This window comes from Ciconia boyciana, chromosome 15, assembly GCF_034638445.1.
Source record: "Ciconia boyciana chromosome 15, ASM3463844v1, whole genome shotgun sequence".
NCBI lineage: Eukaryota > Metazoa > Chordata > Aves > Ciconiiformes > Ciconiidae > Ciconia > Ciconia boyciana.
In genome coordinates, this window is record NC_132948.1 from 8,603,248 (window position 1) to 8,628,733 (window position 25,486).

General features: G+C 49.7%; 3 protein-coding genes across 4 annotated transcripts; 1 reads left to right on the plus strand and 2 right to left on the minus strand.

Moving 5' to 3' along the window:
* Positions 1–274: 274 nt before the first annotated feature.
* TMEM116 (transmembrane protein 116) lies at positions 275–14,000 on the plus strand. 2 transcript variants are annotated; one of them, XM_072880088.1, is made up of 11 exons: positions 275–406; positions 1,034–1,080; positions 1,226–1,289; positions 5,115–5,246; positions 9,243–9,347; positions 10,885–10,934; positions 11,358–11,441; positions 11,525–11,663; positions 12,168–12,312; positions 12,427–12,500; positions 13,035–13,999. In XM_072880088.1, exons 2-11 carry the CDS (start codon positions 1,067–1,069, stop codon positions 13,233–13,235), a joined length of 1,008 nt encoding a protein of 335 aa, XP_072736189.1. In that variant the 5' UTR covers positions 275–406; positions 1,034–1,066; the 3' UTR covers positions 13,236–13,999. The 2 variants fall into 2 exon arrangements, with proteins under 2 accessions (XP_072736189.1, XP_072736188.1); XM_072880087.1 differs by having other exon boundaries at positions 287–720; positions 13,035–14,000.
* A 261-nt stretch (positions 14,001–14,261) lies between these two features.
* Positions 14,262–17,018, minus strand: LOC140660040 (disintegrin and metalloproteinase domain-containing protein 20-like). The gene has a single exon (XM_072880423.1). It carries the CDS (start codon positions 17,016–17,018, stop codon positions 14,262–14,264), a length of 2,757 nt encoding a protein of 918 aa, XP_072736524.1.
* Positions 17,019–18,607: 1,589 nt separating this feature from the next.
* Positions 18,608–20,899, minus strand: LOC140660041 (disintegrin and metalloproteinase domain-containing protein 9-like). The gene has a single exon (XM_072880424.1). It carries the CDS (start codon positions 20,897–20,899, stop codon positions 18,608–18,610), a length of 2,292 nt encoding a protein of 763 aa, XP_072736525.1.
* Positions 20,900–25,486: the final 4,587 nt, after the last annotated feature.

Here is a 25,486-nt window from a genome sequence, read left to right on the forward strand (position 1 = left end):
AGAAGCGAAAGGAGTGCCCGGGAGATGAGAGGTTCACACGAAGCGGTGGGAGGGCGTCCCTCGGGCCCGGCGCCCTCTCCCCCGTCGGAGAGGAGGAGGGAGGACCCCAAGCAGGGCGGGCGTTGGGGGCAATCTCTGCGAGGCCTGTGTGAGGACGTCTCTTGCCTGACTCCTGAGGAGACAGCGGCCCCCTCACGGCAGCGCCGCCGTCCCGCGCGCTCCTTAAAGCAGGTCCCCGCCCCCAGCCGCTGGTGACGTCGCTGAGAGGCGGTGCCATGGAGGAGAGATGGGGAGTCCTGTGACAACTTAATGTGCGGGGGGAAGCTAAGCAGGGTCGCCTCGGGTCGGCCCCTGGAGGGGTGGCCGGGGATGCAGCACCTCGCGGTGTTTGGGCCAGGCGCCCCCGGTGAGCTCTCCCGCCAGGGCTGGGTCGGGCTCCGCATCCCGGTGGGGATGCACGGCGGCGGAGGCGGGGGTCGCCGGCCACGCTGTTCGCCCGGGGTTCCGGCCTCCCTCAGCCCCTCTCTACGACCGGGCGCTGCTCCGCAGCCGGCCCCGACGGCGGGGGCCGGGCCCGGGGCGCGGGGCGGGCCGGGCACGGGGTGGCCCCGGGGCGGAGCGCGGGCGGTGCCCGCAGCGCCGGGAGCGGTGCGGCGGCGGCGGCGGGTACCCATGGCCCTCCCGGCGGAGGCGGCCCGGCTGGACGGGGGCTGGCAGGAGGTGAGCGAGCCCCGCCGGCACCGGGACCCCCGGGGGCAGCGGCTGTCCCCTCTCCCGGGGCCGTGCGCGCCCCTTCGCCCCCATCCCCTCCCCGGCCAGCCCTTCCCCAGCCCTGCCCGGCTCCGTGCCCTGCGGCACCGGCAGCCCTGCCCGCTCCTCTCCGGGGGCTGCGGGCTGCGACCTGCCCCCGGCACCCCCCGTCCGCGGCTCCCCGCTCTGTGCCTGCCCGCGGAGCGGCTCGCGTGTCTGCGGGGCGCTCCCCGCCGTGCGTGGGGCCGCGGCGTGATGAGCTCGCACCCGTCCTTCTCCTCAGGTCTACTCGGCTCTCCAGTGGATACAGTTCACCATGGCCATGCTCAGGTACAACGCGCTGCTAAACCCGCGTCCCCGGGATGCCGGGATGGAGTTACTGTTGCAACGACGATTTTCTCTGGAAAAAGAGAAATCGCTTATCCCAGCGAGGGAGGTGTGCTCCTGTTCCAACCTTTGTGCTTTGTTTTCTCAGTGTTATAGGTTCCAGCTCAATTATTGCCTACGCCGTCTTTCAAAATGCAGTGCGCTCCCCCGAGGTAAGGTCTGCGCCTCCTTTTCCCTCCCTAAGTCGAGGTGTCGGTACCTTGCGAATGGGTCACGCGTGTAGCGAAGACCCGCGTGGGTCAGGCACTCTGCTAGGAGCAACTGCAGGTCTCAGGCTTATGTGGTTAAACCTTGTTTAACAGCTGGGTGGCAAAGGGCTCGCCAAGAGTTTGGCCTTTTGTCTGTGATACGAGTTGCAGGGACTAACCTTGAACTGCACCCGTGCAGGGAGAAACAGGTTCCTTAGCCCCGCGCTTTCTGCCGCTCTGGGAAAGTCCTCCGGCCGTTCAGACACATCCTGGGAACAGGGAATTGTTAGTGTCCCCTCCTCTGTGGGGCAAAACGCCTGGAGGGCTGAGGAGCTGTGTACGAAGCTGCTGAAGTGCAAATTGGAGATGCCCCTGTAGGAAATGTATTTACAGGTGTCCGTCTTTGGGGATTTCTGAGTAGTTTTTCCAGGCAGGTGCACTACTAAAACTCATACAACTCAAAGATGCTGCAAAGTTCAGACAAAAAGAGCCCAGGCTGAAAAGCAGTTTACTGTGCTGGGCTCCGCAGTGGGGCTTTGGAAGGTTCACCCTGGCCACGCACAGGAGCCACGAACATTTCTAATGCTGAAGCAGTGGGACTCGGGTGCAAACTTCCCTCGGGGTGGGACTGTCCACACGTGCACTGCGGATCTGACATGAATGCAGTGCCTGGCACGTCCGGAGTGCATCACACATGCAGGTCGCCTGTGCAGGGAACCCCGTGTGTCTGGGATATATCAGACGTGCTGAGCAGGTGGCTGGCGCATGTGCGGTCACCGTAGACCTCCAGCCCAAGCCTGCCGGGCTTTTGCTGTCCACACGCAGTCCCTCTGTCTGTCCAGGACTTACCGGAGGCAGTGCTCAGAGCTGATCTGTGTGAAGCTGGGGTTTGTTGTCCAGGATTTGCAGATGGCTGGCAGCCCGGTCTGTGGACCACGCAGATAACAGGTTACTGCTAAGAGCAGTAGGACGGTAGAGCTGGCAGCTGTGTTGTAACAAAGCTGTATTTGCACTTCCCTTGTCTTCAATGTTCTTTGTACATCGTGGGTTTGATCTGCAGCCCAGAGAACAGGACTTCCAGGAGAATGCAGTGAGTTATCCTCAGAGAAGGAAGGCATGCAGTCATCGCTGGATGAAGCAGGGTGGGGAGGAGAACATGAGTCCAGGTTTGCAGGGCAAACTTGCACCCCTTACAACACGCAGGGCAGTCTCGCTCCCAGGCAGCCAGCCTCGTGGAAACGCTCTGCCCATTGAGCACATCGAGAATGAGCTGTGGAGATCTCCGTGCACTCCCGGGGAGGAATGAAGGCTGGGACTTGACCTTAGTGCTGGGATGGAAAATCTGCCTGAGCTTGAGCTGCATGAGGTGGATATCAAAGGCTCCCGCTCCAGACATGGTTCTCTCCTGGGGTCCTCCGCTCTGGAATGATATGGAGCTGGGTTTGGCAGGTGTCCCGGTGTGACTCAGCAGCCTCAGCCCATGTACTTCCATGGCTAGAAGTCTGCATTACTCGGCCGTTGTGCTATTAGTCATATGATGTGGCTGTGGCTTGGGAGCTGCACTCTAGCTGTTTGTGAGCCACACATGGCTCCTGGTCAGAGATGGACCCTTCCTGCTTGAGGGACTCCAGATGTTTCTGCTCAGATTATTTCTGCAAATCCGGATAGGAGGGATGGATACCAGCTGGAGTGACTTGCTTGCATCAGGCTTCCAGGCTCTTGTTCTGCTGCCAGGGGAGATCCGTTGCTGGTGTTTCAAAAGTGGCAAAATCTTCAGTAACTTCCCCATCGCCTCGTCCCCATGTTTCTGGTCTTAAGTGGAAATCTGTAAACAAAGGGGCTGGAAGAGATCTATATCAAAGCTTGCCACAAACAGCTTATTCCCTGAGTCATGAGGCTCCAGAGTAAAATGTTTAAAAATAAACAGCTCTGGAGGCAGGGAGGAGAACAATGTTATAAACACTTCCCCTCCTGCCCCCAGCCTAGGAAATCAAATATTGCATTCTTGAAGCTTGTTTTCTGTCTCTAGGGGGTCAATAAAACTCTTCAGCCTGAGCTAAATCATTCAGAAGAGATGATGGCAAGCAATGAACAAAGAATTTCCTCTGTCATGTCAACAGATCCCGGGCAGGCAGATGTGCCTGGGCAATGGCCAGTCAGAGCTCAATCAACACGTATGCTCCAGCCTGGCAGCTCATCTGAATCATTACGTCTTTACATTCCCTTCCTCTATTTTATAAATACCATTTGTTTTTTTTCTTTTCCCTTTTGCAAGGAAGAGCCATGCTGCTTTGCACTTACCACTGTGTCACCTACTTCTTTATTTAGGTCTGTGCCACAACAGCTCCTCAACCAAACAGTGGTGCCTCGCTCCAAGGACACTTGTTGCTAGAGAAAGGGGTCACCTGTTTGATTGCAAAAGTTGCTTCTTTGCTTATTTTGGAGCTGCTTGGTTTTAACCTGCCATGCTCAGAAACTAGATGCTGTCCCCAGCTTGTCATGCCTATGACTGCCTGCCGGGGCTTCAGTTCTGTACCAGCAAGGAAAAGCCTGGTTAAGAAAGACATTTGTAAATGCAATGACATACAAGCTAGCTCCAGATATTTAGTTAGCAACAGCAGTTTGATTTACTGTGTTGCTGGGTTGGATGGTACAAATATGGAACTGGAGAGACAATAATGCTTGAGGAGACAACTCCTGCAGAAGGCAGAGGACCTGCCACGCTGCTGCATGGCAGTGGGGGGGCCAGGAAGACACCAGGCAGATCTCCCTCAAACTATGGCATAAGGACAGATCTGGTTCAATCAGATCTACCTTACCGCTTATCAGTCTTACTAAGCTCTTTCTCGTTGCTCACGGGAACAAGACAAGTATCACACAATGCGATGGATGGCAAACATTTACTTAAAGGACAATATTGAGGCAAATCTCACCAAAAGCTCAGTTCCATGAAAAAAATCTTAAAAGCAAGGCCTCCTGAAATGTTTCCATGCTGTGTTTAGCATTATAATTTCCTGTAGGGAAAAAAAAAATGCCATCATTTTCTCTCCAGGATGCTCAAAATCAAGTACCAAAGACTACAATTAAGAATCTAGATAATTAGGCTGCTTTTCCAGAGTGTCTGCTCTCCCACTAACAACAAAAATGTTGGCCAGAATTTTGCACAAATGTTTTCCTACAGCGTTTACAGTCCTTTTGGCCAGTGCATACAAACTGGAAATGGGCTGGAAACTGCGATTAGAGGAGACGCGACTCTGTTCCAGCAAGATGCAGTGTGCAGCAGAGAGACTAGTGGCTCTCACAGTGAAAATTAATCTGGCATGTAAAATAGGTTCAGCCTTAGTCACCAACTGAAATGACATGAAACACATAGGAAAAATGCCTGTTGCGAGTTATTTCAGACCTGAAGAAGGGCTTGTGTTTACCAAAAGTTCGATTTCTCTGTCAGTTGATTTAACAAATAACATTGCTTCTCCCTGCTAACCTGTCCCATTCTGCAAAATTGTAACATTCTAGACCTTTGAGATATTTTCTGTAAGAGTTGATGCTGCTCTTGGATCCTGGGGCGTTGCTAATGGCAGAAAGGCCGACTAGAGTGGGGTATCCACATTGAAAACAGCTCCTGAGAGCAAGAATCAGCATGGGTTTTGTGTGCAAGGAGAGCTGCTGTACCAGAAGAGCTGGGGGACAAAAGCATATTTAGATGACGGGGTAAAACCGTTGCTGTAGGTGGTCGTGGGAGTGTTGTGACCATCACCCAGACCTGCTGACCAATTTCACATTTCCCAGGTTCGTCCACTTTTCTACCTGAGCCTCTCCGACCTATTTCTGGGCATGTGCTGGCTCACTGGGGTGCTTCTCTACAGCACACCAACCTCCAAGCAGGATCTCATCTGCTATAACCTGCAAGCGACAGGACAAGTGAGTAGCCTTGACATCAGCATTCATGCTGTTACTTTGCACTCGTTGCCTTAATTAGCCTCGCTGGTGATCAGAGCGTGGCTGTGGCGGACTGTTTCTAGACAGGCTTTGGCAGAGGCTCCCTGTGTGAACTGGACTTATCAGATCTCTTCGCCTTGTGTGTAAAATAGAGATAAGGATGCTTGGTTTTAGGTACATCTGGTTTGTGAGAGGCAATGAGGAAGGCAAAGAGAGCATGGTATTTTGTGGTTGTCATGTTTGGGTCGCTTGTGTAAAGTGAGTAGATGGGTCTTAATCTATTTCCTGTTGGACCCGTGCCGATGATGATCTCTGCGCCTCTCGCATGGCAGCTTTTCTATTCCTCTTCATCCTTCCTCCATCCTGGGCAGGAACAGACATATTCTGCGATTTGCTTGAGCTCGGACTTACAACATTACTCATATAAACAGCCCTGCCCTTGCTGACCTGACCGTGTCCTCTCAAACAATCCCAAGGATGCTCAGGGGCTGCTCTGTCAGCGCAAGCTCAGTCCCGTGCCCCAGCGATTCGGCTGCTTTCCAGCGGATTTTGTGTGCTGGAGACTAATTGGAGTGGAGTGAGTGAAATACTGTTTTCCTGACAGTTTGCTTTTGTCTCACTGAGTTCCCATTTCAGCATTAGGCTTTGCAAATCACTGCTCTCGAAAAACTCTGCAGGATACAGCCAAGCTTGGGCCAGAGCGGTGGTTCACAAGCGGTGATCTCTGGACTTAACGGTTTCCTTTTAAAAGACCCACAAAAACGTGGCTGGGAAGAGTGAGTGGCTGTCGGAACCTTGATGTGTGTTGTGTGGGCTCGGGCAGCAACCTGGGAGCGTGATGGTACCCACAGATGGGAACTGAAACATCCTCGCTGAGCAGCAGCATCTGAAGCTGGAGAGGCTCTCCGTGTACCTTGGAGAGGGCAGGGAAGTAGCTGCATGTGCGGTATGGAAGTGTTCACGCTGTTGTGTGTCTGGGGATGGATGCCTGCAGCCCAGGGTTGTTTCAACAGCTGTTCTTGTGGGTAAAACCGTAATACTCATGACGGCGAGAGCAGCTGTTCCACTCCTGCCTTATCTCTGGTTTCTCTAGCTCCCCTGCGCTGCTGTGGAAGCACCGCAATATGTTCACGTCAAGAGAGGAAACAGTGGGGTGTGTGTAACTTGGCCACTTGGGAATGACACAGAACAATATCAAAGATGTTTTTTAGATGATGGTACAGGGGAAAATGAGAAGAGCTTTTCAGAGCTGGAAAGTGGAAGGAGAATGCAGGACTGAGGGTGTTTCTGAGCTGTTTCCCTTGCAGCTTTGCCTGGGGGATGTTTCTTAATGCTGGTGTGATCCTTTTATGGCCTGGAGAAGACAGGCTGCACTGCTAGAGGAGAAGTAGGTTGGATGTAGACAATATGCCGTCATTTCTCAGCAGAGACACTGGGAGCATGCTATGCTCCCGTGCATTTCTGGCTCTTTTCTGCCCTTGCTTTTCCAGCCTGTGGCCATGCTTCTCAGGGACACCAGCAAAGGATGGGGGCAAGGCGGAAGCTTTACTTCCACACTGGGAAAGGCAGCGTGGGTAGGCAGAGCTGGCCTTGGGCAAGTCCTTACAGGACTCGCCTTTACCTCAGCCCCGTGGGGGACAGTCAGGGTGCTGTGGTGGGGTGTGCAGGGTGCCTGCCGCATCCCAACCTCAGCCACAGGGTCACCAGGCTTCTCTCCTGCATGCCACCAGCAGCCCATCCCCAGCAGGAGGACTGCCAGGGTGGCAGAGCCGGCTTGCCTCTGGCAAGAGCTGTCACTGCTGTTTGCTCTGGAAGAAATTAAAACAAACGGAGCACTTGCCATAGCAACCTTGCCTGCATAGTGCATGTGACACGGTGCAGGACACCTCCTTACTAAACACCCCAGCAATGCCCTTGCGTGGTGGGAACACCTTGTGCGTAAGTAGGAGCCAGTAACAGGTTTAACCAGCAGCTTTTGCAGAGCATAAGTGATCTGTAACCAAATGAAATGAGTAAACGTCTCCTGGCCCCATTCTGCCCGTGCTGAGCGGAGAAGTCTCACAAGGGTTGCATTCCTGGGTGTCTCATAAACACACACAGCTTCTTTGCACACAAACACCTAGAAGATGTAAAATGCACTGAATGACAAGGGTGAGGACAGGCTCAGGACTGCTCAGCAGCGGTGTTTGCAGATGGCAGCCCTTGGAGAGACTCACACCACAGTCCATGTGATATGGTTGTCTCAAGGGATTGCCTTAGGGGTAGGACAATATTTTTCCTTATTCAGCCTGTTTACCATCACTTTATCACCAAGGGCTGACGTTGCAGCGGATGGAACTCCCCTAACATCCATACCATGTTGTAAAGGAGGAGACTGCTTTGTTTCTTGGACTTGCCCTGTTTCAGCCCTGGACTGTTGGTTGATATTAAAATGTAAATACTGCTCCCTTCTGCTGTCCCTTGACTTTGTTCTCTCCTCCTCCCTGCCTTGCCTTTGTGTTACAATAATACAGTCCAGAATAGAGATTGTGGTTATAATTGCACAATTCCCCCACATTCTTCCAGTTCGGTTCCAGTGGCCTAATAACGTCCTGGCAGGCTCTGCTCACGCTGGTGAGCACAACGGGGAGCCACAGAAGTGTTATAATGAGGGACTCTCGTGTCTCCCAGCCCCTGCTTTATCCCCTCATGGTGAGCGCTGCAGGGCTGTCCACAGCCCCAAAGCTGGGGCTCAGGAGAGCAGAACTCCCTTTACTTTCTGCTGGCAGCTTTACAAATGGCTTTTGGTTCCCTCTTCCAAAAAAGAAGGCAGTGCTGACATTTTGTGAGCCTCTCTAAGGCATTTTGAAGTGCAAGAGAATGATCTTTGTGGACTGTTTTGATGACCTTCCCTGGAAGTAATTGAAGAAGGGCAACAAACCCTCATTAAACCTCGTCTAATGAGCTGGAAAGTCACTGTAATGTTCCTGCCGCAATGTAGCAGCCCCTTGGACTCAGCCTCTTGAGTCAGCCAAGAGCGTTTGCAACCCCAGTGAAGGAGACCAAGTTTATTTAGTGACTGCTTTCCTGGACGTAGATGATACCAGGGCAGCAAACCTGTGCTCCTGGCCTCTTTGGCAAATGATAGCAAATCCACAGAAAAATTCATTTGTCCAGCCCTTCCTCTTTGCGTTTGCCACTGAAGCATGTGTTTCCTGTAACAAACACAGCACACGCATATATATAGTATGATTAGGCAGCGCTGTTTATACTTGACTGCCTGGAGCAACCATGGATTCAGAAACAAATGAAAGAAAGATTTGGGGGTTTTTACAGGAAATTTTAGATATTTGGTCTCACCTCAAGCTGGAATCAAGGGCTGTGACTAACTCTCTGTGGGAAACAGTGTTCTGTATCTTTTCTTTCCCCCTTTTTCCCATGGAGAGAAAAGGGCTCTTGGGATGTTAACTCAGGCTTAGTGCAGATATTCTCTGCCCGCACTTTCCTCTTTAAATATACTATTGTTTTCTGTTTCCATGAATTCACCGTGTAGTGAGCTCATCATGTGCGAAGCAAATCTAAGCGCCGCACCTGTCTTGTGTTTCCTACTGGATGTAGCACAGAGAGAGTAAAAATGCTTTTGAACCCTTTGTTGCCAGGATTTGGGCCAAAAAATGAGCCAAGTCACAAAGATTTGTATTTTCAAGACAGCCTGCTGCCATTAGTTCTCCTGTCCCTGGTTTAGGCCAAAGTGAAGCTGCCTTTGTGCGGTCTAAGGTGGGAACCCCTCCTCTACCTGGCTTTTCCCAGTTGGTGTCCCACTGCAACCCAGTAGACATGAGCACAGGGGCTGTGCAGGGACCCTCACCTTTGGCGGTCCACTACGCTGTTCAGCATCCTGCCTCTGGCCCATGGGCTTCGGGTTCATCAGCGATGAACTAAAAGTGCTACAGAAACTATTACTATAGGACTGAAATACTGTCTGTTTGTATTTCTCAGATATTCTATGTGGCCTCTTTTCTGTACACTGTCAACTACACCTGGCATCTGTACATGGACCTAAAGATGAAGTACAATCAGAACCTTCACAGGATGCCCCCCCAGGTGAGTAGGACCGACATGCAACAACTGTTGGGTACCAAGGTCTAACTGTGGGGTTGTGGTGGGGTTTAGGAGGTGCGTACATAACCGTATATCTCGACACAAGGATTTTGAAGGCCCTTCTGCCCCACGGCTGTGTGAATTGACATATCTTGTCCACTGAGGTCAGCAGTGTTACAGCTAGGTCTGCTGTAGGATCTCAGTGAAAGATTAGGCTTTCAAGAGCAAAGCAGGCAAAGGCCAATGTCAGTGTAAATCTCAGAGCAGAGGAAGCTCAGGACTGGGTATTGGTGAAGTTCTTCTGCAGTTAGAAAAACAGCGATTTGCACCAGCTGAGTAACTGGTTTGTGTCTGTCACTGCCTTCTGCCAGTGCACGGCAGAGGGGACAGGAAAGCAGGGGGTGCCTGGACAGCCTGGAACTGAGAACTGACAATTTCTGTCTTTCCCAGGTGTCATACAGCGTTCGAGAGCGTCAGTAAGTATTTTAAGAGTTTGAGATAGGAGGTGTGACGGAAGTGAGCTAGTGATAAAAGGACCAGTTGGCTCTGTGAACAGTGGCCAGTCCTCACTTCATCATCACTGGCCTTTACAAAAGCCCTTTGGGGAACCGGTGTAATCACTGGGAACCGAGGAACAAGGACATAGTACTCAGAAAAATACTCTCTGCGTTGCAGGCTAAACAAACACTTCACATACCGCATGATCAAAATCTCTCCTTGCAGTTGTTTCATTCCTCACACCTGGCTAAACGGTGAGGCACCACCATCACTGTAACTGGTGTGTTGCTCCTGATGTGTTGCTGCAAGATGACGGATTCCTTATGCAGTTCTTCCCATTGAACCCATCAGCCCCATTTCCGTGTATAGCCTTTTTCTTCCCAGACATTTGGTGTGCACAGCAGACTTTGTATCCCAGATATTCCATCTGTCGGTTCGGGAGCAGCAGGCGGGGCAGATCAGTCTATATTTCAAGGGCTCTTGTCCAGAGGGTTTGGATCCACTTGTGGGACTGGTTTCCTTCTTGCTGGACTCGCATTCAAAACGTACCAGCTACCATAATTCCCCACTACTACAGCTGTGCCCACATTGTATTGTTGTAGCTGCTGTGTGGATGCAACCTGCCAAAGTACATTTCCTGGTGAGCAGAGACCAGGACACTCCAAATTGCCTGCATTTCTTCATCAGAACATGAAGTTTCTGAGGAACAGGGCTAGGTTAAGTGAATGAACAATACAAAAAATGAGTAAGTTACACCAGAGAGCTCATCAAGTGTCTGTTCCTTGTCCAGTTCCAAGTTCCCTTCTCAAATCCTCTAGTCTTGAAGGAGAACAAGGCAGTAAGCGGGTGGAAGCATTGGTTGTTTCTGTCGCAAATCAGCACAGACTGAACTTGGCGGTGTTGATTCAGTGCAAAGTGGAAACTAACATTTGTGCTCGGTCTGGGGATTAATCAGCATTTGAAGTGCTCCCCGGGAGCTGGTTCCTGTGAAACAGTGGCTGTACGGAAATGATCATTTAATTAAGCTCTTTGGATTTTGCAGGTTGTAGATTATGTGAGTTGCATTGGCCGAATAGCAACGATCTCGTCTAGGTAAGATTTAATTCTGGCACAATGATGTGGTTTTGGTAAACTGTATTGTGTTGATGTCGGCTTCCGACTTATTTTGAAGCAAGTTTTACTAAAACCTGTAAAGCTCATCAATAACAGCAGTGACCTAACAAACTCAGAGTAAGAGGTTTTGAATGTAAGGGCCTTTCTCTAACCAAGTTAGTTATAACTATATTAACTATATGTAGTTTTTCAGAAAGTGCTCCCTTTACCAATGTATTGCTTGCATGAATGAAAGTGCAGAAGTTAGTAAAGCTGGTAAAATACTCTTCCAGAGCAGTGTTGATAAAAATTATTTTTAAGTCCGTTATAGTGACAGGAGAAGAACCAAGTAGTGTTTGGTTGGGGATGGGAGCAGTGCAGTACAATAACTAATAACTGTGCCGTTGTCCTTTCTCCTCTTAGCCTCATCCCTTTCCTTCTCATGGTGCCTGTGTTTTGCCTGGGCAACAGCAGTAATTGCTACCAAAACTTCAGCCAGAAGCATGGGTAAGCTTCACGCGTCTCTCTGAAGCAGCCCCACTGCTTGTGAGTCACAGCGGGAGCTCAGGCTGTTCCCTTTCTCCCCACAGATGTCTCTTGATGCACACAGAAATAGCCGTGCCCACCAACGAGCCGCAAACCCTGAGTGGCTCTGTTTGCCGTGTGATGCATTTCTATGGCATTGGGGTCTTCCTCATTTCCTTTCTGATCAGCTTCATAGCCATTCTGGTAAGAAACATAGTCCTTGCACGCTAGCCATTGCACCCAGATGATCAGTGTGAGATTTGCCCTTTTTCATCTTTTCCTTGGGTGGTACCAGCAGCCAGGCAATGTCAGGGGAAGAACTGTGTGGTGCTGCTTTCCTTTCTGAAAGGGTGGTAGGGGAGAGAAAATATCATTGTGCCACCATATAAATCCATCTGGAATCCTGTGTGCTGCCAACCCATCCCAAAAAGGATTTAGGAGGTAGAGAAGGTTCAGAGCATGGCAGCAGAGATCACCTACTGCATGGGTCAGCCAGAGCCCAAATCAATTCAGAGTCTTCAGTTCAGAAAAGGTCGCGTACAAACCAACTGCTCTCCCCCAGGGAGCACATGGTCGTGTGAAAAGGTTTTATAGATGGAAATGAGGTTTTGGCTAAAAAAACCATGGGGTACCCTGTCCTAGATGAACAAGCCAGATCAGAGCGTGTGCACAAAGTACAAACAATGATGTATGCTTGTTCTTTTTTAGGTTATACTCAGTCAAGCCCGAGGTTTGTACAAAAGGTTTGTAAACTCCACAGGATTCCTGGGGGATCAGCAGTGGGCCATGATTAAGATGGTAGAACAACGAGTGGTTTTTTACCCCATCGCATTCTTCTGCTGCTGGGCCCCAGGTTAGCAGAGAGCTGAGTTATTTTCACAACATTCTTCTAAGACATAGTGCCTGGCAATGAAACTCCAAAGAGGTGGGGTTAAAGCAATACCCTCTCATCCGTCCCTTTTCACAGCTGTCCTCCTTGGAATACTGAAGCTGACAGTGTCAACAAACAGCAAAATCTACATGGCTCTTCTAATTCTACAGGTAAACGTCTTCCTCTGCAACCTCCTATGTTCTGCCTTCTCTGCTTGAACAGAAAAATGAGTGTTTGCCTGTTTCTAATCTCTGCTAGACAAAGCATGGTTGTAGCCACAAAGATCGTAAGTCTGATTGATTTATGCTTTTGGTTGGCAAAGATCTTTGTTAGTTGTTTTATGTTTTTCACAGGCTTGAAAAGGTCTCAGTAACCAAAATCACAGCACCATGGAAACTGTAGAAAATAGGACTAGAAGGGTCCTATCCCCAGAAATCAGTTAGTTTATTTCCTTTCTATGAAAGTCTCCAAATGCAATTCCTCCATGACATTGTCCAGCTGCTTGATGTGCCTGAGGCAGCATTTAGCAAAGATTATTAAAATAACCATGAGATTCCTATATCACATGGGGATGCAGATAAAGTCATGCTGGAAGTGGGAGGCTTGGCGTAACATGCCAGGTTTGACAGCCTGGTAGGGAGCCGTGGGGTGCTGTGCAGTGTTGCTGACAAGAGAGCCCTGATCTCCCCTGTGGTCTCGCCCAGGCTCTGACAGCAGCTTCCCAGGGGCTTCTGAACTGCATCGTGTACGGCTGGACACAGCACGTCTTCCTCTCCCTCAAACGCAACGCCTGCCGGGACGTTGACACTCAGACTCCTCTCTTGCGCTCCCAGAAGAAGTTCTACGCCAGCACGCTCCCCGCCAGCCCGCCGGACACAGAGGGGTCCATGTCCACCCTGCTCTGATGAATCCCTGCGTCAAAGGCGAACAGGCAGCGTCCTAACGAGACCTCGTCATGTTTTAGCAATGTCAGCCAGACCCGGTATCGGGCTGTCTGCTGCGAACTGTCTTGCCAGCAGCAAAGTTAGCTGTAGTGCTGGAGGAGCCTGAGCCAGGAGCCTGAGCCTGAGCTGCCGGAGACAGACACTTTCAGTAAAATAGTTATTTATTTTACAGGTTTGTATGGATTGTAAATGGATTCTTTAAACATGGTAAATCTTTAGTACAGACTTCCTCCTTATGGAAATATCTCTAGAAATGCAGGACATTGTATGTAACAGCTCAGAGATCTGGTACAGCTCCTTTGAGGGTAGGTGGTCAAAGGATGTTTTACTTCTCTAAATATTTGCCATTACAAATTAACAGTAAAGCAAAGGTGAGTATTTTTCAATCTCTGACTTCCAATTCACTATTAAAATAAGAACATGTACCATACTAACAGCCAACTGCAAGGAATGAAAAATTACAAAGCAGCATAAAAAAGTCAGCGCTCACTTCTGTGCCTCGAATTTTTGCACATTTCCCTTCTGTTCTTCATGCCAACTCCTGCTCAGCTACAATAGTCAGAAAAATAAGCTTCTGCGACCCGGTGGAGCATCTCTCCTGAACCAGGTGAGCAGGACTTCGCGTGAATCTGTCTATTATACTCTTCTAGATGCTCAAGTGAATTATTTACTAAGGTGCCACTGTTCTATAGAAAATAAAACAGGTCTTTAGCTGCATTGAAAACAACTCTCTAACTTTTACACTATTTTCTAACAGCTTCACTTTTTGGGTCCAACCAAAAATTATTTACATAGTAGGTCATATAAGAAGAAGAAACACTGAAATTTTGTGTAATTAACTTTCATACAGTTTACATAGTTATGTTGTGTAAATCACTTTGTGGAAAATCTCCTGGGACTAGCAGTCCAGCTTCAAGGGCATACCCACAGGGCCTGCAGTCCTTTCCAAACCTCAACTGGTGGGTTTCCCACTGCTTTCATGTTTTTTTAAACATCTTCTTCTTCTTCTTCTTCTTCTTCTTCTTCTCCTTCTTCTTCTTCTTCTTCCATACTCCACTCCTCATCTGCAGGAGTCTCACTTCTCTCTGTGGCTAAACTGGTACTGAAAAACACAGCTATTGCCTCTCTGTATTTGGTTACAGCCATGAGGAGAGCAATCAGAACGAGGGCAATGGGAACTGTGATCCCAATTACCGTCCCAAACACTTTATTTTGGACAGCCTCCACCATGGACATCATGAGAGGCGGTGGAGGGCCGCTGTCCACACTCCCTCCCAGGCCGCGGAACTGGCAGTCCGGAGGAGCCCAGCCAGCTTCGCAGTGGCAGTGTTCGAGGTTGTTGCAAACCCCTTTCCCCCCACACAAAACCTTCCCATTGCATTTCATCCTGACCATGGCATCTGTGCATGTCTTGTTAATACAGATCTTTTTTGGCCCACATCTGGTGCCATCAAGCCCTCCTCCGATATCAGGTGTATCAATGCTGGCATGGTAGGCTGTGCCCCAGCACCAGTCCTCAGGCCCTGGGGTCTGAATGACAGTTTCAGACCCCCCCAGAACAGGTATCCTCTTCACATTGACACACTGCAGCCTTCCACACAGAGCGTTTTGGGGTTTACATCCTACAAAAGCAACTTCGGTCCCATCGCCGCCACAGTTGCCAAATCGATCCCCTTTTATGTTCTGCTTTTTGAAGCAACTTTCTGGAGCACCCCGGGCTTCCTTCCCAAAGACTTTTCGGCACAGGTTGTCATAGGTTGCGCATTTCCCATGGTAGCAGTAGCCGTCGTTGCTGCAAGGCGTCCCATCGTGCATGTGCAAATCCTCCGGGCACCACTCGGAAGTCCCATTGCAATATTCAGGCAAGTCGCACTCCTCCGCCTCTGACCTGCACTTGTGTCCTGCAGCACGAAAGTGGCATTTCTGACAGCATTGCCCAATGGAGCAGACGGCCCCTGGCTTCAGCCTGCAGTTTTGGTGACAGCAGGGATTGCCTCGGCAGTCCTGCGGCCCCCCACAGTCACACTGCTCTCCCTCATCAATCACCTTGTTGCCACAATGCTTAAAATAGAAGAGTCTGTGGGGCTCTGGGATGTTGCGCAAGCAGTCGCCATCCCCTCTGCCGATCAGGTCTAAATAGTTCTGCCGGCTGCAGTTGCTGAAAGCCTTGGCGCCGTCGAGCGAGCCTCCCGTCATGTAGCACTTGGTGGCTTCTCCGCACACGCACTCCTTCTTGTCGTGCTCCATCCCCAGGTTGTGACCCAGCTCATGAGTAAAAATAATTGAAAAGGTTATGAAATCTCTCCGTATATGTGAGACAACACCTGACTGATAACCGGGGTGGCAGATGCTACCTACGTACGCCAGCCCAACGATTAGTCCGAAGTCTGTGTAAGTAAATAAATGTGCAATGTCATATTTCATCCTCTGAGAAAGATCCCTGTTTCCCCAGTCGTTAAAATTTTTAAGAACTTCTTCTATATCCTGGCTGTATTTGATGAAGTTGCTGTGCGTCCAGATCTCCAGCCCGATCAGGCAGATGCGAATCTTCAGAGGATAGTAATGCGTTTCAGATAAATTGATCGTATCTGTAACCAGAAGCATCACGGAGGTCTCATTGCTCCCTTGGAAGGAAAACAGATAGTGGTCCACCACAACAAATATCTCAACGTACATGGTGTGCTTCAGTCTCTGAGACAAGTCATGCTTTCCTAAGGCTGTTTTAGCTCTCATCCCACTCGGTTGGTTTCGGAGCACCTCATCCGTCAATCCACACATCAAGGGCTTGTTCTGGGTCTTCTCTCGCCGATAGAGAAGGTGCTGGAAGGTGAGGGACCCTGGCACAGGTTCAATGCCGTAGCTCAGGTTCCCAATTTCCAGCTGCCCCCTCAGACCCGAGCAGGTGCTCAGTGTGGCAAGGGAGCTGGGGCTGCCCTCCACGTAGCCCAGGTAGAAGCACTCCTCAGGGACGTGGGGCTGCTCCACCACCCTTGTCCCCCTGGGGCTGTACGTGATGACCGGCAGGTTTTTCACCAGAAGTCCTCTCTTCTGTGTGAGGTGGACGACGCGGTTCTCTCCCTCCACTCTGAGGACATAGGACACTTCTTCCCCCACGCCTTTTCCCGCCCTGGGGGCCAGTTTCCTTGGCCGGACTATCTCATGGACAGCATAGCCCGGCAGTGGACGATGACTGCCTGCCCCACGGAGGAGAGATGCCACCAACACTGCCCAGACCCCCAGCCTGAGAAGCAGTGCTTTTCCCCGGCCGCCATGATGTGCCTGAGGCCATTTCATCGCCAATGCCTTCAAAATGGCAGTAAGACGCCTCAGGGAGGGTCCTGCCAACCCTTGCATGGACATCTTGACCCTCTCTTCCTTGAGGCGCTCAGGCAGCGGCCGTGCCAGAGCTGTCCCCTCAGGGCTGGCACGGGACCTGACGAAGGTGCGTGGCACCCTGCTGCCCTGAGGGGTGGCCGTTCCCCTCAGTGCCCCTTGAGAAGGTTCTGGAAGCGCTGCCGCCTCTCCCAGCCGCCATGCTGCCAGCCGGCTGCGACAGGAGGTCGGGGTGGAGTGAGGCTGTGGCACGGGGGCCGTAAGTGCTCCTGTGAGGTGACAGGGATGAAGAGCATCCATCCCTGCTGTGCTTCCCTCACAGGGGCACCGTGGGGTGGCCGTTGCAGCCAGGGAGCTGCGGTTGATCTTCAGAGCCGCTCCCTTGCTGCTCAGCGAGATCTGGGGAGCCATGCATCCTCACCACCCCCTCCTCCTCCTCCCCCAGCGGGGATCCCAGCAAAAGACTGCCTGTGGATCGTGAATTCAAGAATTAACCACAATCACTTCTCCCAGCAAATTAACTTCACAAATGTTGATGCCCCTTGGCCACCACCTCGCCTCCTTTGCCAGTCTGCAAACCAGTGGGCTCCAGACGTTTTTCTTAATCACACACCCCTATCAGTAAAAAGATTCTGAGCATGCACCCCCAATATATGCATATTTAGGTATTTATAAACCATATGCCTGTACTACTGACGTTCCAATACTTTCTTTGGGGACCCCTGCTATAAACACCATCCCCAGGGCATCAGTCCGTGGTTACCCCACACGCCTGGCCTGTGCCTGTCAGATGTCGGGCACAGCTTGTTATACACAGAAAAACACATTTCATACAAACACATGCTAACCACCAGCTGCATACGAGCACCGGCAGGCAGCAACGTCTGCAGCTCTGAATTTATCATTAACCAGGTCTACCTGGAGGTGAGCAATAGCCTGTGTCAGTGGAATAAATTCCCTTTTCTAGCACGAAGCGCTCCTGCTCCCCAGAGTTCCTCTGCTTCTTCAGGAAGTGCTGAAATGAAATTTTTTTTTTTTTTTTCCCACCATCCCTGTTCTGCTTCAGTGCTGCTCCTGCGCCCGCTGCTCCCAGCTTGCACTGACAGCTCCGCAGCAGCCTGGCTTTTTTGTCAGCTCAGCCTGATAGGGATCGGATGCTGCCCACAGTTTCTTTACCTGCTCAAAGCCTTCCTGCGAGCTCCTGCCCAAATGATCCTGCCAGCTTTCTACTTTTCACAGAGGCCGCTGACGTGAGCAGTAATGAATTTTTTTCCCCTCTTCTTTCCTTATTTCCTTTCAGATACATTCCACATCTTTTCCTTCTGTAATCAGGCCTCGGAGCCCTTTCGTCCCTCCTCCTGTCTCCTGCTTAACACTGCCTGATGGTTTCAGCAGCTCGCGTTTGTTCCTGGGCTGCAGCGCTGCTGAGGACGTCCTTGGGTACGCCCAGGCCGGACTCGAAGGTGGGACCCCTGCTCCAGAGGAGGTGGCTATAGGGTGTGGAGACAGAGTCCTATACAGTGGCGTGGACAGTTTGCACCCCTTCCTCTGAGCTGTAGTGGAGGGTCCGTGACCCAGAAGTTTCTTTGCTCAGAGGGAAGAGCAGGAGTCCTTTGGGGACTGCGGGATTAGTGGAGAGGGGGACTCGCTGCTGCAGACCCCCATGCTCCCGGCTGAGAGATGACTGTTGCTTTTGCATTGCAAAAAGACTCTGCCTCAGCCACCCCGGGATCCTCCTTGCTCAGCTTGCGTCTGTCAGTGTAAACCAGCAGGCGGATTTTAAATTAACCGGAGCACCCCTGTAATTTTTGTCAATGCCTTTTTTTCTGCTACAGAGTGAGGTCAAGTGAAACAATTTCATTTTACTATTCTACAGAATAAAAGCTAGGTCCTCTAACTCTATGCTTGCATCTAGATCAATTTTAAATGAGTCCACCACAGCTGGAGTCTGAATCTAGTGACTGACTGAGTCCAGCTTTCCACTGCTGCCAGGTGAAGTCCTACCCACAGGAGTTTTGACTCTCAGCTGGTTTTGAGCCGTCTTCTTCCTCCTGGTCCTTCACATCCTCCTCGGGAGCCCGTTCTCTAGCCCAAAAGCATCTGACGAGTCTGTTTAATGCTTCAGTTACTCTGAGCTTTCTCACGTGCACAATGACAAGTGCTGCGAGCGCCAGAACAGCAACAGTTATCACGGTAATCCCGAAGATGAACCTAAAAAGCCCCTTTTTAGTGACCGGTGCAGGCCCACTGTCAACGCTTCCTCCAAAGCCAATAAATTGGCAGTAGGGAGGTGCCCAGCCGTTGTCACAGTGGCAGTTTCCTCTAGTGTTGCAGACGCCTTTTCCTCTGCACGTTCTCTTGGCAGAACAGCGGGATGTCAAGTACTTCTCCTCAGGGACACAGGTCCGATTAACGCAGATCTTCTTCTCACCGCACTGCATGCCATCCTTAGTGACTCCAGCATCCAGAACGTCCACGCCCAAGTGGTAGTCTGTGCCCCAACACCAGGTATCGCCCACTGGGGTTTGAATGATGCTTGTGTGATCTTCCAGCTGAGGTAGACGTCTAACGTTTGTACACTGCACCCTCCCGCAGAGGACATTTTCTAGCTTACATTTCTGAAAGTTGACATCTGCTCCATCTCCCCAGCAATTGCCAAACCGATCTCCTTTCATGTTCACCTCCTGGAAACATGGGAGTGGAGCAGGCTTTGCTTCCTTGCCAAAGATGTTCATACACTGTAATGTGCGAGACTGGCATTTGCCTGAATAACAGTACCCATCCTCAGCGCACGCAGTCCCATCTTGCTTAGCCACATCTGCTGGGCAATGCTCAGATGTCCCGTTGCAATACTCGGGCAGGTCACACGGACCGGCACTCTCCCTACACACTTCTCCTTCTGGAAGAGGTTTGCAATTCTTACAGCAGCCTCCAGAAGTGCAAATGGCTCCTTCTTTTTTTTGACAGGTATTGTCACAACAAAGGTCCAATTTACACTGTGCTTCTGAGCCACAGTCACACTCCTCCCCAACCTCCAGGACACCATTCCCGCAGCGCTGCAGTGCAAATGTCATTACTGGTTCTGGGGCGTTATTAAGGCAGAATCCTTGCCCTGATGCTATAAAATCAAAATAGTGCTTTTTGCTGCAGTTGCTGAATTGATGGTTCACTGTGCCATGTGTGCTCATGATGCATTTAGAGGTGTTTCCACATCTGCAGTATCTGTCATCGTGCTCCATGCCAAGGACATACCCTAACACACGAGCAACATGGACAACAGTGTCCATGTAAGGCCATTTTGCAAACGATACAACAGCAGAGGCGTGTTTTCTATCACATGCACTGGCGAAGTTGGATTTGCCAACCCTGTGCAATGCCCTCGTACCCTGATCGAAGTCCATCGAGGCAAATAGACACCCCACGTCATACACGGCGTATGTAAGGCTTTGCTGCTTCCGCCAAAGGTTAAAATCATGAAGGACCTCGGTTAGGTTTTTGGTAACACTGATAGGGTTCTTCTCCACCCAAACCTCTAGTGCAGTTAGCAAAACACGAAGGTGGAAAGAATAAAACAGCCCGTCCACCAGATTGATTATTTCAATGACTTCCAGTGTCACATCAGTTATATTTCTGCCAAAGGCATCAAAACCTTCTTTGTCTACCACAACAAGGAGCTCCAAATACCGCGTGTGCCCCCGGGGCTGGAACTGCCCTGTTGCTTTACCAGGACCTGGAAATTGTCCACCTTCGTTGGGCATTTTGTACATCACTGTTCCAGGAACCGCCTCCTCCCTCTGCAACAGAAGATGCTCAGCTATGGAGGAAGCTGCCAGGGGCTCAATGCTGTAGCTTGAGTTTCCAATCTGCAGCAGTCCTCTGAGCCCAGAGCAGGTAGTCAGAGTCACCGCGGAGTCCGAGATGCCTTCCACGTAGCCGTGGTAATAGCAATCTGCTGGCATGTGGGGCTGTTTGACCATGATTTCCCCTTGGGAGTCACGAGTGAATACGGGGAATTTTTTTATTATGAAGTCTTTCTGCCTGAGGTGAATAGTGTAATTTACCCCCTGAATGCTGATGATATAGGACACTTCATCCTGGCTGGCTTTCCCTGCCCTGGGGCCAAGTTTCCTTGGAATGACTATTTCGTAGGCTGCGTAGCCCCAGGAGAGCTGGGGGCTGCAGCCTGCGCAGGGCAGCAGGAGCCCCCAGAGCAGGAAGGAGAGGCTCAGTCTGAGGAGGAGAACCCCTCTGCCCATCGGGGTGCACCTTGGCTGTGTCTGGCTTGGAGCCATGATCACTGCCTCCCAGGCTGGAGGAAAGAGAGGAAAATGTACACAATGAGACATCAGAAAAGCTGCCTTTAACTCAGCAGCAAAGATCCCTTCTCACCACCAGGACACCGTCCCTCGGGGCCTGTCCTCTTCTCCCTGCTCAGCCTGCAGCCAGGCTCAAGCCTCCTGCTCCCTTCATCCTTTTCTTAGCTCTTCCTCAGCTACCTGTCCACCAGGGAGGTAGGACAGCCAGCCTGCCATCCAACTGCACGGAGCAAAGTAGCGCCAGAAAAGACCTGGCACGGGGTGGGAAGCTGTTGGAGAGCTGCTCTTGGGGCTGGAACAGAAGGGCCCAAGGAGCGACCGTTTCTCCAGCCCCGCTTTGAACGCAAACATTCCACAGGGAGGATGGGATCCGCACCCTGGGCACCGGTGCAGCTCCCCCGACACCAGCACAGGCAGGAGCAGCGTGGCCTTAACCATGCCCTATCTCATCACTGAGAGCCTGCTGCACCCTACTTGGGCTGACCCCGTTTGCTGAGAGCATGAGGAGCCAGCACTGCTACAGCAATTTGTTTAAAAGGGGATTAAGCGTTGATAAGTGGAAAGCAATAAATTACCAGCGAAACAATGATTTGGTTGCTAATGGGACCTTCAGCTGCAGCAGTGAGAGCCTTCAGTGTCTGTTGGCAGATATCCCTGCAGGGCTCCGCGCTCAGCTGAGCACGTCACTGACTGTTTTAACTATTTGAGGGGAGTTTGGTTGCTGGAAAAGGAGAAGCATCCTTCTATGAGTAGGGGTGAGTCTTTTCTTGTGCCACTTCTATAGAGCGCTTGCAGCTGGTTTGCCTTAAATACTCCCAGGATACTTGGAAATTGTTCTCTCCCTCCCCTTCCCAATGCTACAGACGCTCTGACAGTCGCTCACTATCCAACACACTGCTAACTCCCCAAAGGTACCAAGCAGATGGATGTTAACTCTTACAGAGAAGGTGGCCTGGTACACATGGGCACTCACAGCTGTCCCACCACCTCTTTTTGTGCCACTTTTGTTCTGAAATGCTCGTGTGACCAGGGTCTGGTCGACAGCATCTGGTTGCTGTCAACAAGCCAGACAAACCATGCTTGAGGATAGTAAAAATATTTCTAGAGCCAGGAAGCGTACAAGTGCCATACTTGATGGTGCTAGTCTGTGTTCAGAAGGGCTGACTGCCTAAGAGGCGAGGAGAAGCACTCCAGTGCTCCCTGGCAAAGTGCACTGCCAGCCTGAAGGAAAGCCAACCCGTTTCTCATCTACCAGCGTCTCCCAAGTTGCCAATCCAGCAACAAGCCCCTGCAGTGCTCCCACTTCAGCCACCTTCAGCAAAGCCCAGCACCCTGCAAGGATCGTTGTCCTAAAGAAACCGGTTCCTAGTTCCTGCCCCAAAGAACACGCTTGGCAGAATGGAGGAGCCGTTATACTTGACACGGGAAATGTCACTGAACACAGAACAACTCATCCCTCCCTTCCCTGGTTGCCCAAAGTCATAGCTGCAAGAAAAATCCTATAGACCTTGGGGGGGTTAACCAGTAGCTCTGGACATATAACTGCTGCCATCTAATGGAAAGCAGTGCTTTAAAGAGGCAATTTCAGGTTATGTTGCCAGGCAGAACACACGATTTTCTAGGGCTTTATCCGGCCTATCCCGTCAGTCATTCTTTCATCTCAAAGCCTCGCAGCACTCCTGCAAAATACAAAGCAAAGTGCTTATTCACATTTGCAAGGCAGGAGGGACGGAGGAGTGAGCATGGTGGGAGAGGGCTGGGGGTGGCAGGAGAAGCGCGGTGGCAGAAGCGCACTGCTGTGCCCTCCAGGCCACAGCTGTCCTTCCTCCCTTCTGCACTACGAGGACTTGGGAACCAAACAAAAGCAGCCAGTAATTTTTAAGTTTAGTAAAATCATTTATATACACCGATGGGTAATATTTACAATATAATACTGATCCAAAATAAACTAACATATTACAGATAACACTGAAAAGGAGAAATGAAAACATTTTAATACACAGAAGTTAAACATGGCATATGAGGACAGACTCAGATTTCCAAAAGAAAAACCTGAAGTAATGACAGCAAAACTTTGACATGTTGCTATTTCCAATCAAAAACTCTTTTGCCTAGTCAAGTTCTTCTAACTTTTTAATATATATATAGCTTAAAATAATCAAGTCACAGGAGAAGTCAGATATACATAAAATTTTGGAAAGGTCAAATGATTTCAGAGATTTTTCTCTTAAATAAAATTCTAAAAAAACCCTACAGAGCTTTCTCATATCCTTTTAGTGTTTGTACAAAGAATGTCGTCTTTGATCCCACATGACCCTTCCATCTCAAGATATTTACAATATTCACAGTCTGCTATAAAGGATCAGTAGATTTATTACCAAGTAAAACCTTACGTAATCAAGACAAGGTATCTTGCATTTATGTCAACTGAAAAATAAAAAACATAGGAAGGAGAAAGTAAAATACTACTTTAAAATATTAAAATAAATGAATCCATTAAAGTGTATTTAATTTTGAAATCTAACACAACTTTTTAAAGAGTAAAATAATCAACTTTCTCATAGAAATAAAACCATTTGACCTTGAATCTTCAAATTGCATTTTCTTAATCTGTCCCTCCCTACCTCCATTTTAGATCAGGCCATTCTTACTTATCACAGACAATAAAATCTAGAGTAAATCCATAAAAAGCAGTTCCTTATTCACAAAAGCCCTTAGAAATTTGACTTCCCTCCAGACACCAAAAGGTTTCACGGTCAGTCACAGATGTACCCACCTCACTATCAGCTTGAAATTATTCTGTTGTGTAAGTTAAGGGACCAGGAAGAGAAGAGGGACCCTCTAACGCACAGTCAGATCCCACCTTCTCTGCTTATTTCTGAGCTGCCTTCGATGCCGGCGAGCAGCAGTTGCTCTCACCCCCCAAGGTGCTCCCCGCTATACCAAATGCACACTGGTACTGCACAAACAGGCTGAAGCCATTTCCTACAGACCGTTACACAACAGCATGCGAGCTTTACTACTGTTGTCTTTAACACTAAAAAACCCGCCAGAAAAAAACAGGTCCCAGTGTGTTACACCTCCAAGACGCGCACAAGGTGCTCGGATCGTATCAGGCTGTGGCGTGGCAGTAGCCTCTGCTGACTGCGCTGTGTGTTGACCATGAGAGTAGCTACAATCTGATCTGGTTTTCTGCTAACAAGTTCTGGCTCCCAAGAAACTGCCCAAGTATTTTCCTCCTCGGAGGGCAGTGCTTTTGTGGGGAATTTTTTGCGCTCCCATTCAAATAAAGGTGATTTCCTTGTTTATTTCTCTATTTGCCATACTTAAAAGTTCCAATACAATGAGATTTCTCAGGAAAAAAACATGTATTTCAAGTTAAAAAGGAAATGATCTATTACATTTAGAGATTGCGTGGATGTTGACATGACCTAGAATTTAGGGCAAGGACAGAAATGCATACAGGGCCTGCAAACTTGCTGATACTACCAAGAAATGACAAATACTCTTGTCTCTTGCTAATTCCCTACGGTTGTCATCGATAGATGTCAGTGCACAAATATTCCATGTAGTGTCAGAGGTACAATTCTGGCTTACACAAAAACTCCCTGTTTCCATCAGAGAAAGTGATGGTTAAGTAGGGACTGTGGTTCTTACTCTGCAATAAATCAGGCATTGGAAAATTGTCAACAAGATTAAAAGAAAGCTGACAAGGTGCTGACAAAGAATGTGAAATGAAGTATCTCCTTCATGTAGAAAAACTAAGTCAACGTTTACAAAATTTTATAGAAAGAGTCAGACACTGGTTTGCCATCCAAGCTAAAGGTTGCAAGAAAGTCTGGTATAGAAAAAAGACAAAAAAGAACAAGGCTGGACTGCCGTAAGAGTAAATTGGGAGATTCATGGCTCAGGTTTGTAAATGTAAACCCAAAATTAATGAGCTATGAAATATAACAATAATGTTCAAGAGTCATTACTAATAGCCCTGAATTGGCACTTCAGTCTGCAGACCAAACTTATTCAATGTCTGCACAGGTTTAGTACCAAAATATCTCTATAAAAAGCCTTCGACCAGTCTCAAAAGAAAGAAAAGCGTCAGAAGGTAGAAAACTAGAAATATGTACAGATTCATTTGTTTGTTTGTTTAAGATTAAAAAAGCAGCTTTTGGAGCCAATGTTCCAGACTAGTGTAAGAATCTGCCCTGGGCAGCCTCATGGTCCAGGCAGCATAAGGACGTGCGTCAAGGAGCAGCCCTGCATCTGTTGCTCCCTCAGGAGGAGCTCAAAGGCATCAAAAAGATGGGGAGCTTGGACTCCAGAGGGTGACACAAGAGAAGGGATCGCCGGTGGATTCACACAGCAGCACTATGACCCTTGCCAGGATGATCTCTTTCAAACAAGAGGACAAGTCTGAAACCTTGGATCTTCTAGAAAGGAAAGAATGGAGTACATGGGTGGAACACACACAACGGCTGATCTGCGGCCGAAGCAAAGGAACCCCACACTTACTGTTGTCTGTAGAAGATCCTGCCATGAAAATAAAAATAACTTGTACGTAAGTAA